Raw genomic sequence first — 14,969 nt, forward strand, 5'->3', positions numbered from 1 at the left:
GGGGCATGGGAACTCGTAGTTGCAGCCTGTGGGATCTAGTTCCCTGACCAGGGATTGAACTCAGCCCCCTGCATTGGGAGTGTGAAGTCTTAGCTACTGGACCACCAGGGAAGTCCCCATGGCAGGGTTTTGAGCAGGGGAAGGACAGAGTTAGGCTTATGCTTTGGCAAGATCCCTCTGGCTTCCCTATGGAGGGGGAATAGGAGAGATGGAGACAGGACAGGGAGACCAGGGAGGAGGCTAAGGGGCAAGGACTGAATATTCCTCAGGGAGGGGACAGATGTTCAAATGGCAGAAGGATCAGGACTTTGGAAATGTCTGGCCCTGGTTGGGTTGGTAGTGGGGCAAATTCACGGGAAGAAGCCTGAGTCAGTTTCCTACTGAGCCCCAGTTTCCTCCTCAGTAAAATGGGATCATCATGCCTCCCTTGGGGCTGAGATCACAGAATGAAATGCTCGGTGAACTGCTTCATGACAACATATTTTGAGCTCCTCTCATTTCCTCCTCCCACTGGCCCTAGGAGGGAGGTCCTTTTATCATTCTCGTTCTTCGGGATGAGGAAACTGAGGTTCTTAGTGAATGAGTCTAGTCTAACTACTGGCTCCAGAGGGTGGAGTTATGGGTGATCTTGAGCCTGGGGTCTCCTCACGTCCGCCTTCCCCCTCTCCCCAGGACAAGCTTCTCTGAGCATCTCTGTGTCTAACAGCCAGATTCAAGAGAATGTGGTAAGACCCTACCCACACCCAGCAGCCCCAAGGATGTGCCCGCCCCTACCGCCTACCACCCCCTAGCTCTCCCACCCTCCCAGCTTCCTTGACCACCCCCCATCGCCAGGTGCACCTCTGACTTTCCCTCTCCCCACCCTGCAGGACATCGCCACTGTCTACCAGATCTTCCCAGATGAGGTCCTGGGCTCCGGCCAGTTTGGAGTGGTCTATGGCGGTAAGGATGTTTCAAGAGCCGACCTAGAAAGGCGTCCTGCGGGTTTCTGGGCCCCAGATTGCCCCCCTTTTTTTAAATTATTTATTTATTTGGCTTCTCTGGGTTACGGCACACAGGGTCTTTGATCTTCACGGTGGCATGTGGGATCTAGTTCCCTGACCAGGAATTGAACCCGGGCCCCTGCATTGGGAGCTTAGAGTCTTAGCCACTGGACCACCAGGGAAGTCCCCAGACCTCCCCTTCTGATTGGCCACATGCTCACCTCCTTTTCTAGTTGATTAAGAAAGCTGGATCCTGGGGGCAGATGCTTGCAGGCTCACGTTTTCTCACTCGGAAAGGCCAGTGACTTTCTCCCGTTATTAATAGGAAGGTAAACTCTGCCCTGATTGGCCACAGAGCTAGATGCTGGATTCTGATTGGTTACAAATCTAGTTTCTTATGTTATAGCGCCTCAGAGCTCTGACTTTACCTTCCTTCATTCTACCTTTATTCCTAGGCGCCCCCCCCCAACCCTTGACATCGCTCCTGGGGGCCCCTCAGAGCCCCCTTGGTGGCTTTTCATCCACCTCTGCCCAACTGTAGCTGTGTGTCACTAGTGGGGTCTTCCTCTTGCCAGGACTGGAAGGTCCTGCTCCTCTCATCCCCCACCTCCCCTACCCTTTCCCCAGGGAAGCACCGGAAGACAGGCCGGGATGTGGCAGTAAAGGTCATCGACAAACTGCGTTTCCCCACCAAGCAGGAGAGCCAACTCCGGAACGAAGTGGCCATTCTGCAGGTGACCCCTGGAGTCTGTGGTCCCGCTCTGCCCCCATCCCCACCCTGCAAGGACTTGCCCTTCCCACTTTCTCCAGTCTGCGGGTGGTCAGGGAAGGCTTCCTAGAGGAGGCGGTATGCATGTTGAGACTGAAGGGGTGGTGTACGTATTCTTACAGAAGGACCAGCCTGTGCAAAGCTCCAGAGTTGAGAGGGAACACAAAGTCTTCTAGGAACTTGAAGGGGTTCAAGGTTACTAGATGGTTTATGTGAAGCAAGGTGGTAGGCGGTGAGGCTAGGGAACAGGGTGGGGTCCCACCCTATGGGCTTTCTCCTGAGGGTGCTAGGGAGCCATGGAAAGATTTTGAGCAAAGAAGGGGACAGAGTCAGATGTGTGAACTTTAGAAAGATCCCACTGGCTGCTATTGGAGTGGAGGTGGAAGGTTTGTGGGGCTGGTGCCTGGAGCCCTGGGAGGAGGCTGGGTGGGGACCTGTGTGAACAGATGGGGTTCAGCTAGGCAAGGGTTGGGGAAGAGCCAGGAGGGCGGGGATTTAAAAGATACAGATGTACAAAGCTCCTTCCCATATCTTCAGGCTCCCTTCCCTCTTGCTCCCTCAACCCTGGGCCTTCACCACAATTTCATAATGTAAAGATCCTTCTGGACACCTGGTGGTGCGGGAGGGGTGGTCCTCTCTGGGGCTGTGGACACCCTTTCCCCTCCCCCACTGCCACCCCCAGGGGGGAATGGCCCTCCAGGGACATCCTCTTGTTTGTTGTCCGCCCACTCCTGTGGCTTGTCCTCTGGGGTCCCAAGCTCATGGGTGACCTGGGTCCTGACCCCCCTCCTCCCCACCCCACCTCACCCACCCCAGAGCCTGCGGCACCCAGGGATTGTCAATCTGGAATGTATGTTCGAGACCCCGGAGAAGGTGTTCGTGGTGATGGAGAAGCTGCACGGGGACATGCTGGAGATGATCCTCTCCAGCGAAAAGGGCCGGCTGCCTGAGCGCCTCACCAAGTTCCTCATCACCCAGGTGCGCATGCCCCGCCCACCACCCGCCTCCCCAGCCTGGCTCCTCACCTGTCCTGCAAGACGCACCTGTGCTGTGTGCCCTGAAGGGCAGGCAGACATTGGGTGAGAATCATAATCACAGATAAGAGAAAATGTAGTAATAGAGTAATAACGATCAGAAAAAGTATTAGAATGATACTTTTAAAATTATAATAGAATATGATAGAACAGTTAGTAGAATAACAGTAATAGAGTAATAACAATAGATACATAATAAGACAAGTTGAAAATAATAGAGCAGTAATAATAATATTATAGAAAATAACTATTATTTTTTATCTTTTATTACTTTATATAATGAGTCAGGCTCACTGGGCCTGACTTCACAAAGAAAAAGGGAAGGAGAGAGAAGCCTTTCTCTGGGGAGCTCATTCATTCATTTATTAAATGGTTCAGCAAACAGTGTCTGGCCCCATGTTGGGCAGTGTGAGGACACAGCGGTGACCTCGATAGCCCTGGGTCTGCACAGTGATCACCCGGAGTGGGCAAGGCTGAGATGGGGGTGCTGATAATGAGAATGATAAACAATGTGGTCACTAACTTTTATTGAGCCCTTACTGGATGCCAGCCACTGTTTTAGTTCATGTAATCTTCCTAGCAACCCATGTGGTAGTGGTTATTACTACTCCCATTTTACTGTGGCTCAGAGACTTTAAGTAACTCACCCAGAGTCACACAGCTGGTGGGATTTAAACCTGGAAGCATGCTTTTACCGAGTAAAGTCAAACAGTGTCTTAGTCGCTCAGTCATGTCTGACTCTTTGCAACACTATGAACTGTATGTAGCCCACCAGGCTCCTCTGTCCATGGAATTCTCCAGGCAAGAATACTGGGGTGGGATGCCATTCCCTTCTCCAAAAGTCAAACTAATTTGTGTTATTTGTCTCTGTGTGCGTACATACATTTAAATTGATTTCACATCACATATAATACTGTTGTTCTGCTTCTTACTTTCTTCACTGTAATAGTGCTTCTGAAAGACCGTTCTATTTCAGTATGTAGTTAGCAGAACTGTCTCTTTGTCTTAATTGTATCCCATGAAAATATCACTAAATTCTCCAGTTCCTGAGCATGTAGTTGGTTTCACTATCCCACTACTGCAAACAACAGCCTGTGAACATTTGTCTACAAACATCGATAGGCTCTGGTGGGAGGATTTCAATAGAACATGTTTCAAATAGTAGACTCCCGAGCCTAAGGAAATGTGCTTAAAATTTTTTTGAAAGGTGTTGCCCAGTTATTCTCTAAAACCTCTTTCAATCTTTGTTCTCACCAACAGAGTTTGAGGGTGTCTATTTTCTCAGTCCTTACTCTGGATAATATATTCACCAGTCCTTTTTTTTTTTCCCTCAAGCCACATAGCTTGAGGGATTTTGGTTCCTGACCAGGGGTTGAACGTGGGCCACAGCAGTGAAAGTGCTGAGTCCTAGCCACTGGACTGCCAGGGAATTCCCAATATAATCACTAGGCTTAAAGGTGGAAAAATAATACTTCATATGGCTTCACTTGGTGGTTTAAAAATTACGAGTGAGGTTGAGCATATTTTCACACATTTATTGACCTGTGCTTTATGTACTGTTTGGCCATTTTTTTCAGTTGTATTATTCTTATTGAATTGTAAAGAGTTCTTTGCATATGAAGGACCCTGGATCTTTGTTGCTTGTGTTGTTCCCATCTTTTATCCCAGTATTTCTTTTCCTCTTCATTTTGTTTGTGGTGTTTACTTTCATTTTGGGGGTTTCACAGCCTTCTTGGAAAGATCTTCCCACCTGGTTGGGCCCACACTTAATTCGGGGACATGTTCTCTGTCGGGTGAAAAGTCTCCTGTGCTGGCTTCCTTTCTCCAGGCCCAGCACCCTTCCTCTCCCAAGCTGTCTGCCTTTGTCAGCCTGGCTTGTGGGGTGGGGATAGAAACTCACTGAGTCAGGCCCATCTCGACTTCAGGTGGGGAGAGGAAACTGCCTGCCTTCAGCAACTGAGGCAGTTTCTCTTTCATTCTGGTCTTTCATCTCTTTCTCTCTTTTTGTCTGTGCTCTTCTCTATCTTTCTCTCTCTCTGCAGATTTCTGCTTTTTGCCTCTTGCCTGCCCCACCCCAAGTCCTGGGCTAAGCCCTATACCTCATGAACTTATAAACTTCACAACCATCTTTGAGGTAGGTATTACTATAATCTCCATTTTACAGATGAGGAAACTGAGGTTGAGGGGTTTCCTAGGTCTCGCCCAAGGTCATACAGGTACAAGGTCACACTGCCAGGTAGCAGTCTGGCCGAGGTTTGAACCTGGGTCTGTCCAGCTTCCCATCTACCCTCTTTGTTCACCATATTTACTAAGGGTTGGGAAAATCAGTAAACTGAAGCTATGTAGGAGAGGATGTCCATATATAGCTTTGGACCTCCAGTCTCTCTGTCTGTGGAGTGAGGAACTTGGACCTCAGCAATAGCTTCCATATAGCATTTCCATACTCCAAAATCATCCAGTGAAAACAACGAAAAAGCCCAAATATTTCAGTTCTAAGATATAAATTACAGCTTCATGCTTATGTCACACTTCTGACAATTTGACATTTTGAGTTGTGTAGAATCAAGGAAAATCATGGCTTCCATAGATAAGTAGTTACAAATGGTAACGTTTTTATGTGGTTTTTTTTTGCATTTATTTATTTTTGGCTGTGCTGGATCTTCATTGCAGCCTGGCTTTTCTCTAGTTGTGGCGAGTGTGGGCTTCTCATTGCAGTGGCTTCTCTTTTTGTGGAGCACAGGCTCTTGGGTTCAAGGGCTTCAGTAGTTGCGGCTCCCGGGCGCCAGAGACCAGGTTCAATAGTTGGGAGCAGGGGCTTAGTTGCTCTGCAGCATGTGCAGTCTTCCCAGATCAGAGAGTTAATCCATGTCTCCTGCATTAGCATATAGATTCTTTACCACTAAGCCGCTAGGGAAGACCAACAGTTTTTTGTTTGTTTGTTTAAGTCAGCTCACCTTGCCATCATAGAATACTCTTAAATTAACAGCTACAGCAGGAAAAGTTTTATTTGAAACACTCACAGGAAGGTGTCCACTAACAGGCCATCACAAGAATAATAACCAAAACAACAACAATAATAATAGCTCACATGGAGTGCTTGCTGTGTGCCAGACACTGCCCTAAGCACTTCATATACCTCACTCAACTCACTTAAAGCTCACAGCAACCCATGAGGATGGTTTCTATTATTACCCCCATTTTACAGGTGAGAACACTGAGACCCAGAGAGGTAAAGTGACTTGCTGTAGGCATCAGGCTAGTAAGTGTGGAGCCAGGTTTGCTACCTTGATAAGGCTGGCTCTCAAACCCACCTAACACCCACTTAACACCCCACCTCTTAAGGGTGTTATGTTTGATTTATGTCATATTGGTATTGTTTGTAATTGTTTAGTATTTCAGGTTTTTAATCCGTGAAAAAATATTTTTTTAAAAATGGAATCACACAACAGCACCTCCTTGAAACCGCTGCATTATTCATAGCTCTTTTCCAGCAGGATCTGCATGTCAAAGGGTGTCAGGATCTTCCCAAACCCCCTGCTCCAGTTCAGTCTCCCTAGAATTATATGTCCAACTTCTGTCTTTGACTGAAATGGTTCTGGGGTTCTGAGCTTCTTCTTTGGCGCTCCAGTGCCTTCCCTGGTCCGGAGCGGGGGGGTGGAGTTGGGGGGCGGGTGCTGGTGATGGCATGGATGGGGTTTGGAGGGCTGGCTGCTGAAGGCAGAATCTCACAGCAGGGACTCTTCTAACTTTTTTACTGGTGCCATCTCCTCCCCTCAGATTCTGGTGGCTTTGAGACACCTTCACTTCAAGAATATCGTCCACTGTGACTTGAAACCAGAAAACGTGTTGCTGTCATCAGCTGACCCATTTCCTCAGGTCAGAAATGTCCCCTCCTTATTTGGGGAAGTCCATCTAACACTAACGGTGGGTCGGGACTGTGTTAATCAAGATAATTAATCAGCCACAGAGACCCAAGATAATGGCTTAAGTGAGACAGAGGCTTGCTTCTCACTCATGGAGGGACCAGCATAATCATTTTGAGGGTGAAAAAGCAGTGCAATGGTGTTGGGACCACAGCTCCTGCTGTCTTGTTCTGGCCTTTCTATGGCGTTGCCTGGTCTTCATGGTTCCTGTTGTGCCGCTGCTGCCCCGCCTCCCAATGTAAAAGGACAATGCGGGGGAGGAAACAAACGGGGTAGAAGAAACGGATGCATCCTTTTCCTTCCCTAAGGTAATACTATGAACTTGCACGGGGCACGCCTCACATTCCATTGGCCATAACTTGATCACGTGGGGCTTTCAAAAGGACGCTGGGAAATGTAGTTTTCATTCTGAGCGGGCGAGTGGCTCATTAAAAATCCGGAATTTTTATTAAGAGGAGAAGCAGAGAACAGATCGGAGAAGGCAATGGCACCCCACTCCAGTACTCTTGCCTGGAAAATCCCATGGATGGAGGAGCCTGGAAGGCTGCAGTCCATGGGGTCGCTGAGGGTCGGACACGACTGAGCGACTTCACTTTCACTTTTCACTTTGATGCATTGGAGAAGGAAATGGCAACCCACTCCAGTGTTCTTGCCTGGAGAATCCCAGGGACAGGGGAGCCTGGTGGGCTGCCGTCTATGGGGTCACACACAGTCGGACACGACTGAAGTGACTTAGCAATAGCAATAGAGAACAGATATTGGAGGGGAGCGACTGGTAATTTCTTCTGTGGGTCTCTTAGGAAAACAGTTTTTTGGTGTTCTTCTTTGTTTGTTTTTAATATTTATTTATTTATTTGGCTGCTCCTGGTCTTAGTTGCCACACGTGGGATCTTCGATCTTCCCTTTCATATGTGAGATCTTTTTTAGTTGCAGCATGTGGGATCTAGTTCCCTGACCAGGGATCAAACCCAGGCCCCTTGCATTGGGAACGTAGCCTCTTAGCCACTGGGCCACCAGGGAGGTCCCAGGAAAACAATTTTGATGAGCCTCTGACTGGTTGGATGAGCATCCCCTTGGGGCAAAGCCCGATTGAGCAAGGGTGATGATTGTAACAGCTCCAGTTGATTGGGTGCCCACTGTGGTTAAGGGCCTTTAGCTACAGGTTCTCATTTAGCCCCTCCACATCCCTGTGAAGTTTTTGCTTCCTTATCTCTCTTTTGTGATTATTTCATTTCATTTTAAAAGTTCATTTTGGTCATCAACTAAAAATTATTGTGTGCCTACTATGTGCCAAGCTGCATGCTGGAGCATTAGGAACTGTAGTAAGTAGAGACATCCCCATCTGCATGCCCACTGGTTTACAACTGGGGCTGATTTTGCACCCCAGGGGATATTTGACAACATTGGAGACGTTTTTGGTTGTCACAAGCTGTTTGAGGGGGAGCGTTACTACTGGCATGGAGGGATTGCTGAGCATCTGACAGTGCACAGGATAGCCCCAAAATACAAGACTGTCTTTCCCTAATGTCAGTAGTGCAGAGTATGAGAAACTCTAACTTACAGCAGGAATATCCACTAGAAATATAATGGACTGGGACTTATTTCCCTGGTGGTTCAGTGGCTAAGACTCTGTGCTCCCAAAGCAGGGGGCTGGGATTCGATCCCTGGTCAGGAAACTAGATCCCACATGATACAACAATTATTTATAAAGATAAATTAATAAAAAAGAAATATAATGTGATCTCCTATCTATAATTTTACATTTTCTAGTAAGCCACATTTTTTAAAAACTGAAGAGAAACTGGTGAAATTAATTTTGCTAATATACTTTATTCTAGTATATCTAAATATTACCATTTCAACACGTAATCAACCACATAAACATTATTAATGAAATATTCTTTCTTTTCCTACTAAGTCTTCCAAATCTGGTGTGTATTTTACACTTAAAGTAAATCTCAATTTGGGTAATAAACTTCTATGAGAAATACTTGATTTTGCACTTAGATTTCAGAAAGTTAACAGTTGGGAAAGTAAGTTGACACACCCAAGTTGTTCCAAGCTTATTTAAAAATTATCCAATAAAAAAATCTAGGACCCCCTTTAAAATATAAATTAATTAAAATTAAATAAAAAATAGTTTCTCAGTTGCACTTGCCACATTCAGGTGCTCTGCAGCCACATGTGGCCACCATACTGGACAGCAAAGCTCAAAGAGGAAAGATGAAATATTGGTCAAATTGTCACAAGAATGTAATTATATCTGTGATGAGTTCTGTGACACAGTTCTATGAGCTCAAACTGTATAGCCCAGTGGAAGGTCAGAGAAAATTTATCTGAAGAAAGAGTAGGTTTTTTGGGGGGAGGGGACAAGTGTTCTAGTCAGTGGGAGCAGCCTGTGCAAAGGCCCTGTGGTGTACTTAAAAAAAAAAAGTTTTATTGAGATATAATGTGCATACTATACAATTTACCACTTTATACAATTTAGTGGTTTTTAGGGTATTCAGAGTTGTGCAACCATCACCATGATCAATTTTGGAACATTTTCATAACCACAAAAGAAACCTCATACTTCTAGCCAACATCCTCCAATTGCACCATCCCCCTACCCACAACAACTAATCTACTTTATGTGGATTTGTCAGAGCATTTTATGTAAATGGAATAAACAAACACTTCTGTGTGTGTGTGTGTGTGTGTGTGTGTGTGCTCAGTAGCTTCAGTCGTGTCCAACTCTTTGCAACCCCATGGGCTATAGCCCACCAGGCTCCTCTGTCCCTGGGATTCTCCAGGCAAGAATACTGGAGTGCGTTGCCATGCCCTCCTCCAGGGGATCTTCCTGACCCAGGCATTGAACCTGGTTTCCTGCACTGCAGGCAGATTCTTTACCATCTGAACCACCAGGGAAGCCCATTATACATGGCCATAAAAAGAAGTAAACTACTGACACATGCTGTAACATAAATGAACCTTGAAAACAATTAAGAAAAAGAAGCCAGTCACAAAGGATGGCATATTATATTATTGTATGTTCCATATTGTGTATTTCATGTGTACATATATGGAATATACAATAATAATATGTCATTATTTGTGGCTGGCTTCTTTCCCTTAATGTTTTCAAGGTTCATTTATGTTATAGCATGTGTCAGTACTTCACTTCTTTTTATGTCCATTTAATATTCCATCATAAGATAGGTAGAAAAGGGTGGATCTTAGAAAAGTAAAAGATTATAAGGTCTGTTAAAAGGGCAAAGGATCCTAGGAAAAGGCTGTCAGATTTGGGTCAGGGGTTGGGGTGTGGCTGTTTTTGAATGCAATAGAGGCTTGGGGCAATAGTGAGCCAGAGGAGGGTTTTGAGTAGGGGAGGGACAGTATACAAATAGAGGTGGCAGCTGCCTATGGACTGGTAGGCAGCAGACAGGACCTTGAACCCAGACTTGCTGGCTCTGAAGCCTATCCATGACCCTAGACTGCCTCCAACAAGGGCGAGGTAGGTTCACACCTATTACCATGGATGCGGTGCTTAGCTGTTTACATGCTGGGTGCCCTTTAATCCCCAGGGAAGCCTGATCCGCAGCTGCTGTTAACATCCTCAACCCGGATGACAAAAACGGGGCTTTGAGAACTTCTGTCCCTCAGCTGAGATCCCCGAGGCTCTCTCTACGCCCGCCGCTGCTCCTATCATTTTCCCATGTATTTACTCTTTCAATTCACACAGCACCCTTTAAGGTAGGGACTGTTAGCATCGCCATGGTGCAAAAGAGGAGACAGAGGCAGAAGAAGGTTGAGACCTGTTTGACGTGACAGAGGGATGGCAGCAGGGAGCCCTTACGGAGCCTCACTGCAGGTCGCGCATTTATTGTCCTGTGAGCTTTAGATGGATGAAACCCATATAATCCTCACGACAGCCCTTTGAGATAGGCGCTGGTACGATCCTCCTCCTCGTACAGATGAATAAACGGAGGCCCAGAGAGAGGAAGCCCCCTGCCCAGGGTCACCCAGCTAGCTAGTGAGCAGAGGAGCCTGGATTCGAACCAGCATTTGATTTTGTCTGGAATGCCGAATTTGTCTGGAATACCGAATTTGTCTGGAATACCGAATTTGTCTGGAATACCGTAGTGGCGGTACGCTTGCGCAGAGGTGGGAGGCATGCCCTCCATACGCCCTGAGACCCTCTACCCCTCGCCTCCGCAGGTGAAGCTGTGCGACTTCGGCTTCGCGCGCATCATCGGCGAGAAGTCGTTCCGGCGCTCGGTGGTGGGCACGCCGGCCTACCTGGCGCCCGAGGTGCTGCTCAACCAGGGCTACAACCGCTCGCTGGACATGTGGTCGGTGGGCGTGATCATGTACGTCAGCCTCAGCGGCACGTTCCCCTTCAACGAGGACGAGGACATCAAAGACCAGATCCAGAATGCTGCATTCATGTACCCGGCCTGCCCTTGGAGCTGCATCTCGGCGGGAGGTGCGGGGCTAGCTTGACTCCTGGACGCAGGCGAAGGGCGGGGCCCCGTGGAGAGGGCGTGGTGGGGATAATGGGCGGGGCCGCCCTGAGAAGGCCAGGGGCCATGAGGGTGGAGCCTAGTGAAGGGCCTAGAGCACCCGGAAGACCCTGTTTAAGGGAGGCACTGAGACCTGGAACTTTGGGGGAGGGACTCAGCACGTGTGTGAAACTAGGGTCCGAGGCTTCAGACCTAAACTAGGTTATGCGAGTTGGAAAGGAAGTGCCCTAGAAACACTAAGACACTTGCCACCTTGGAGGCTATTAATACTTGGCTTGTCTAGGGCGAGACCAGGAGAAGGACTAGACCCGAGAAAGTCAAAGGGCTGGGGTGACCAGGAGAAAGAACAGGTCCTCCCAAGGTGTTGGCTGGAGCCTGAAGTCTTTGGGGTTGTGACCTCAAAAGGATTAACCCCGCAGAAGCAGTGGCGCCAGGGGGCAGGGTTGAGGAACAAGGGCTTGGCTAATTTGCCCGGTCCTGGGGCCTTGACTGGGATGAAGATGGGCCTGGGCCCTGGGATTAGATCCAGTGATGGAGGGAGCTGATTTAGAGGCTTAGCTAGAGAAGGGGCAGGGCTTCCCTGGTGGCTTAGGTGGTAAAGAATCTGCCTCCAGTGTGGAAGACTTGGGTTCGATCCCTGGGTTGGGAAGATCCCCTGGAGAAGGGAATGGCAACCCACTCCAGTATTCTGTCCTGGGAAATCCCATGGACAGAGGATCCTGGCGGATGGGCTACAGTCCATGGGGTTACAAAGAGTCAGACATGACTGAGTGACTAACACTTTCACTAGAGGAGGGGCAGGGCCATGAGGGTTTCTGCAGACTTCTAAGGGAAGGACTGATCCTGAAACCAAAGTCAAGCCTGGAATCTGGGAGCATGTGGAGGTCAGGAGAAGAATGGGGCTATGGCGGTCAGGGCTAGGGGGCAGGACAGAGGTGGACATTGGGAACTCTGCATGTAGGGGCTTTGGCATCGTGGCCTGGTGGTGGTGATGGTCTTTGTGATGCTCCTGCCGACTTGGAGACAGGTCTGGAAAATTTAACTCCTGAGGGCCCCCAGCTTTGGGGCAAAGCCAGGTGTGAGGGTGAGCCAAGGGCGAGGCTAAGATACTGGGATGTGTGAAGATGCCTTAAATGAGTTAGAACAAAGGGCAGGTTCTGAAACCAGAAGCTCAGGAAGACAGAAGTGTGGGAGGGAGGTTAGTTAAAAAGACAAGCATTTGCGAGTTCCCCGGTGGTCTAGTCATTAAGATTCAGTGGTTTCACTGCCATGGCCAGGGTTTAATCCCTGGTCAGGGAACTGAGATTCCAAAAGACATAAGGTGCAGAGAAAAAAAAAAAAAAAAAACCAAGCTCATCCATAAGAGTTTCTTCAACAAGTATGTGTTGAGTGTCTACTTTGTGCCTAGTACTCACTGTCCTAGGTTCTGGGAATACTGGAATCAGTTGGAGAGAAGGGATCATGAAAGAAGGTTGCCCAGTGATCTGTGAAGAGGAGGGGGAGGGGCATAGAGGGTGTGACCTCATGCAGCAGGCAAAGGGGGTGTCTCAGTGCAGGAAAAGGTGTTGGTGGCCCAAGAAAGATGAGCACTGATCAGTGAGGAGGTGGATTGACTTGAGTCCTGGAGCAATATAAGGGGTTGTCTTTTGGGACCTGATCCGGAGTCCCTCGGTCAAAGTGTGTCCTCCGGTGTATGCGAGTGAATTTGAGTGTGGGTAGGTCTGTGCAAGGGAGCCTGTGAGAACAAGGCCTATACTCAGAGGAGTTTACACAGTGGGGCTGTGTCTTTCAAGGCTCATGATCAAGCAGGGAGCCTTGGACGAGTGCTAGCTTGTCTTGAATGCCTGACACTTGCTAATCCTTTTCATAGAGAGCGGGCCTCCGACTCTGGGCCTTCTGCAGGAAACTGGTGCCTGATTAGCATCTCCTAACATTGTTTTCTTTTCATTTTATATTTGTGGACATGGCAAGTGATCTTAGGATTTCCATTGACCAGGGTGATGGAAAGTTTCCATTTTATATAATTCTGTATCCTATATTTTATATAAAGTACATATTTCTACAATTACATATATAAATATATAATATTTGTGTATTTTCACCTTAAAAAATGAGTTGAAAAAGTGAATTGACTTAAAACCAAATTCTACCTATTTTCCAAGGGTTATGTACATGGTTCAAATTTTTTCTATGTACAAAAGAGTCTAAAACGAAAATTCTCTCTTATTCTTTTATTTGACATCCTTCCCAAAGGCAGTGTCTATTACAAGTCTATATATTTATGCAAGCAGATATGGGTACATACATTCTCTTAATTCTCCTTTTATACAGTGGCAGCATGCTATACACAATATATTGTTTTTAACCAACTTGCTTTGTCCACATCCCAGCAATCTTAGGTAAACGAGTTGGCTTAAAGAAAAATACTAAGTGAAATATAGTACAGATGTACCTGTACATACTTGTGTATGGCAAAACCTGTGAAGGTGACCTAGGAATGGGGAAGCACTCCTATGGTATGAGACTTGGTGAGGAGATGTAGGATCCAACGCGAGGGATGGGGATAAATGTGTAGTTTAATGAGGAAATAGGTGGGAGAGTGATTCGTGCAGGTGAGGCTTACTGCACTGAAGGAAGGCCCCCATGGCAGGTGAGGAGGGTGGGGTGCCTGTTGAAGGAGGGGCGGCCCCTCACCCCACAGGATTTAAGCTGTCTCTCTCCTTCCGGTGCAGCCATCGACCTCATCAACAACCTGCTGCAGGTGAAGATGCGCAAGCGCTACAGCGTGGACAAGTCTCTCAGCCACCCCTGGTTACAGGTGATTCAGGGGCGGGGCTTAGAGCCAAGTGGGAGGGGCTGAGTCATTCGTTGAGATAGAGGAAGGCGTGGAACCACGTCTCTTATTGGATACTAAGGTAGTTTTTGGAGAAGAAAATGGCAACCCACTCCAGTGTTCTTGCCTGGAGAATCCCAGGGACTGGGGAGCCTGGTGGACTGCCGTCTCTGGGGTCGCATAGAGTCGCGCAGACACGACTGAAGCGACTTAGCAGCTTAGCATGCTGCAAGGTAGTTTAGGTTGTAGGTACATTTCCCGTGGACAGGGAATGTGGCTGAGTTTCCCATTGGCTGGGCTGTAGAAGGAGGTGGAGCTAATTGGCTAGGTAGGTTGTGAAGGGTGTGGCTTCACGGTCCTTGGTATCCGGCTTCTCACTGGCAGGGCAGATCCCATGGGGGTGATGCTCTGGCAACTATTGGCTGCCCTTGGAGCAGTACCGAAACTAATCCCTGTTCTCCCCGGCCCAGGAGTACCAGACGTGGCTGGACCTCCGGGAACTGGAAGGGAAGATGGGCGAGCGGTACATCACGCACGAGAGTGACGATGCGCGCTGGGATCAGTTTGTGGCAGAGCACCCACTACCTGGGCCGGGGCTGCCAGCCGACAGGGTGCTCGGTGGGACCCTCCCACCCCCGGACCACGAGATGCAGGGGCTGGCCGAGCGCATCAGTGTCCTCTGAGGTCTCGGGCTCCCACTCTGGCTGCCTCGTGATGCTGTCCTTGCGTGCTCAGAGAGCGACGCTCCACACCTTACCAGTGATGAACTGTTCCAAGGAAAGCAGTTTCCTGCCCGAATTGGACACGCCCCCGGGGGAGGGGCATGGCGGGGGCAGGGGCAGGGGCCGGGATTATTTACAAACTTAATTCCCCAACAATTAAAATAGACTCATCTCTGGCCCTATGGCCTTGGTCTTTGGCCACA

The 14,969-nt window shown here is 48.2% G+C and overlaps 1 protein-coding gene across 3 annotated transcripts in view; it reads left to right on the plus strand.

Annotated features, from left to right (window-relative positions):
* Positions 1-14,969, plus strand: part of PRKD2 (protein kinase D2) — a 32,636-nt gene extending 17,667 nt beyond the window's left edge. For all 3 annotated transcript variants that reach the window (XM_027515380.1, XM_027515382.1, XM_027515381.1), the window contains 8 exons: positions 673-725; positions 870-942; positions 1,611-1,717; positions 2,569-2,730; positions 6,564-6,662; positions 10,907-11,174; positions 13,944-14,029; positions 14,515-14,969. In XM_027515380.1, coding sequence (XP_027371181.1) covers positions 673-725; positions 870-942; positions 1,611-1,717; positions 2,569-2,730; positions 6,564-6,662; positions 10,907-11,174; positions 13,944-14,029; positions 14,515-14,727 — 1,061 coding nt within the window. In that variant the 3' untranslated portion in view covers positions 14,728-14,969. The remainder of the gene's footprint in view (positions 1-672; positions 726-869; positions 943-1,610; positions 1,718-2,568; positions 2,731-6,563; positions 6,663-10,906; positions 11,175-13,943; positions 14,030-14,514) is intronic.

This window comes from Bos indicus x Bos taurus, chromosome 18 (genome assembly GCF_003369695.1).
Source record: "Bos indicus x Bos taurus breed Angus x Brahman F1 hybrid chromosome 18, Bos_hybrid_MaternalHap_v2.0, whole genome shotgun sequence".
NCBI lineage: Eukaryota > Metazoa > Chordata > Mammalia > Artiodactyla > Bovidae > Bos > Bos indicus x Bos taurus.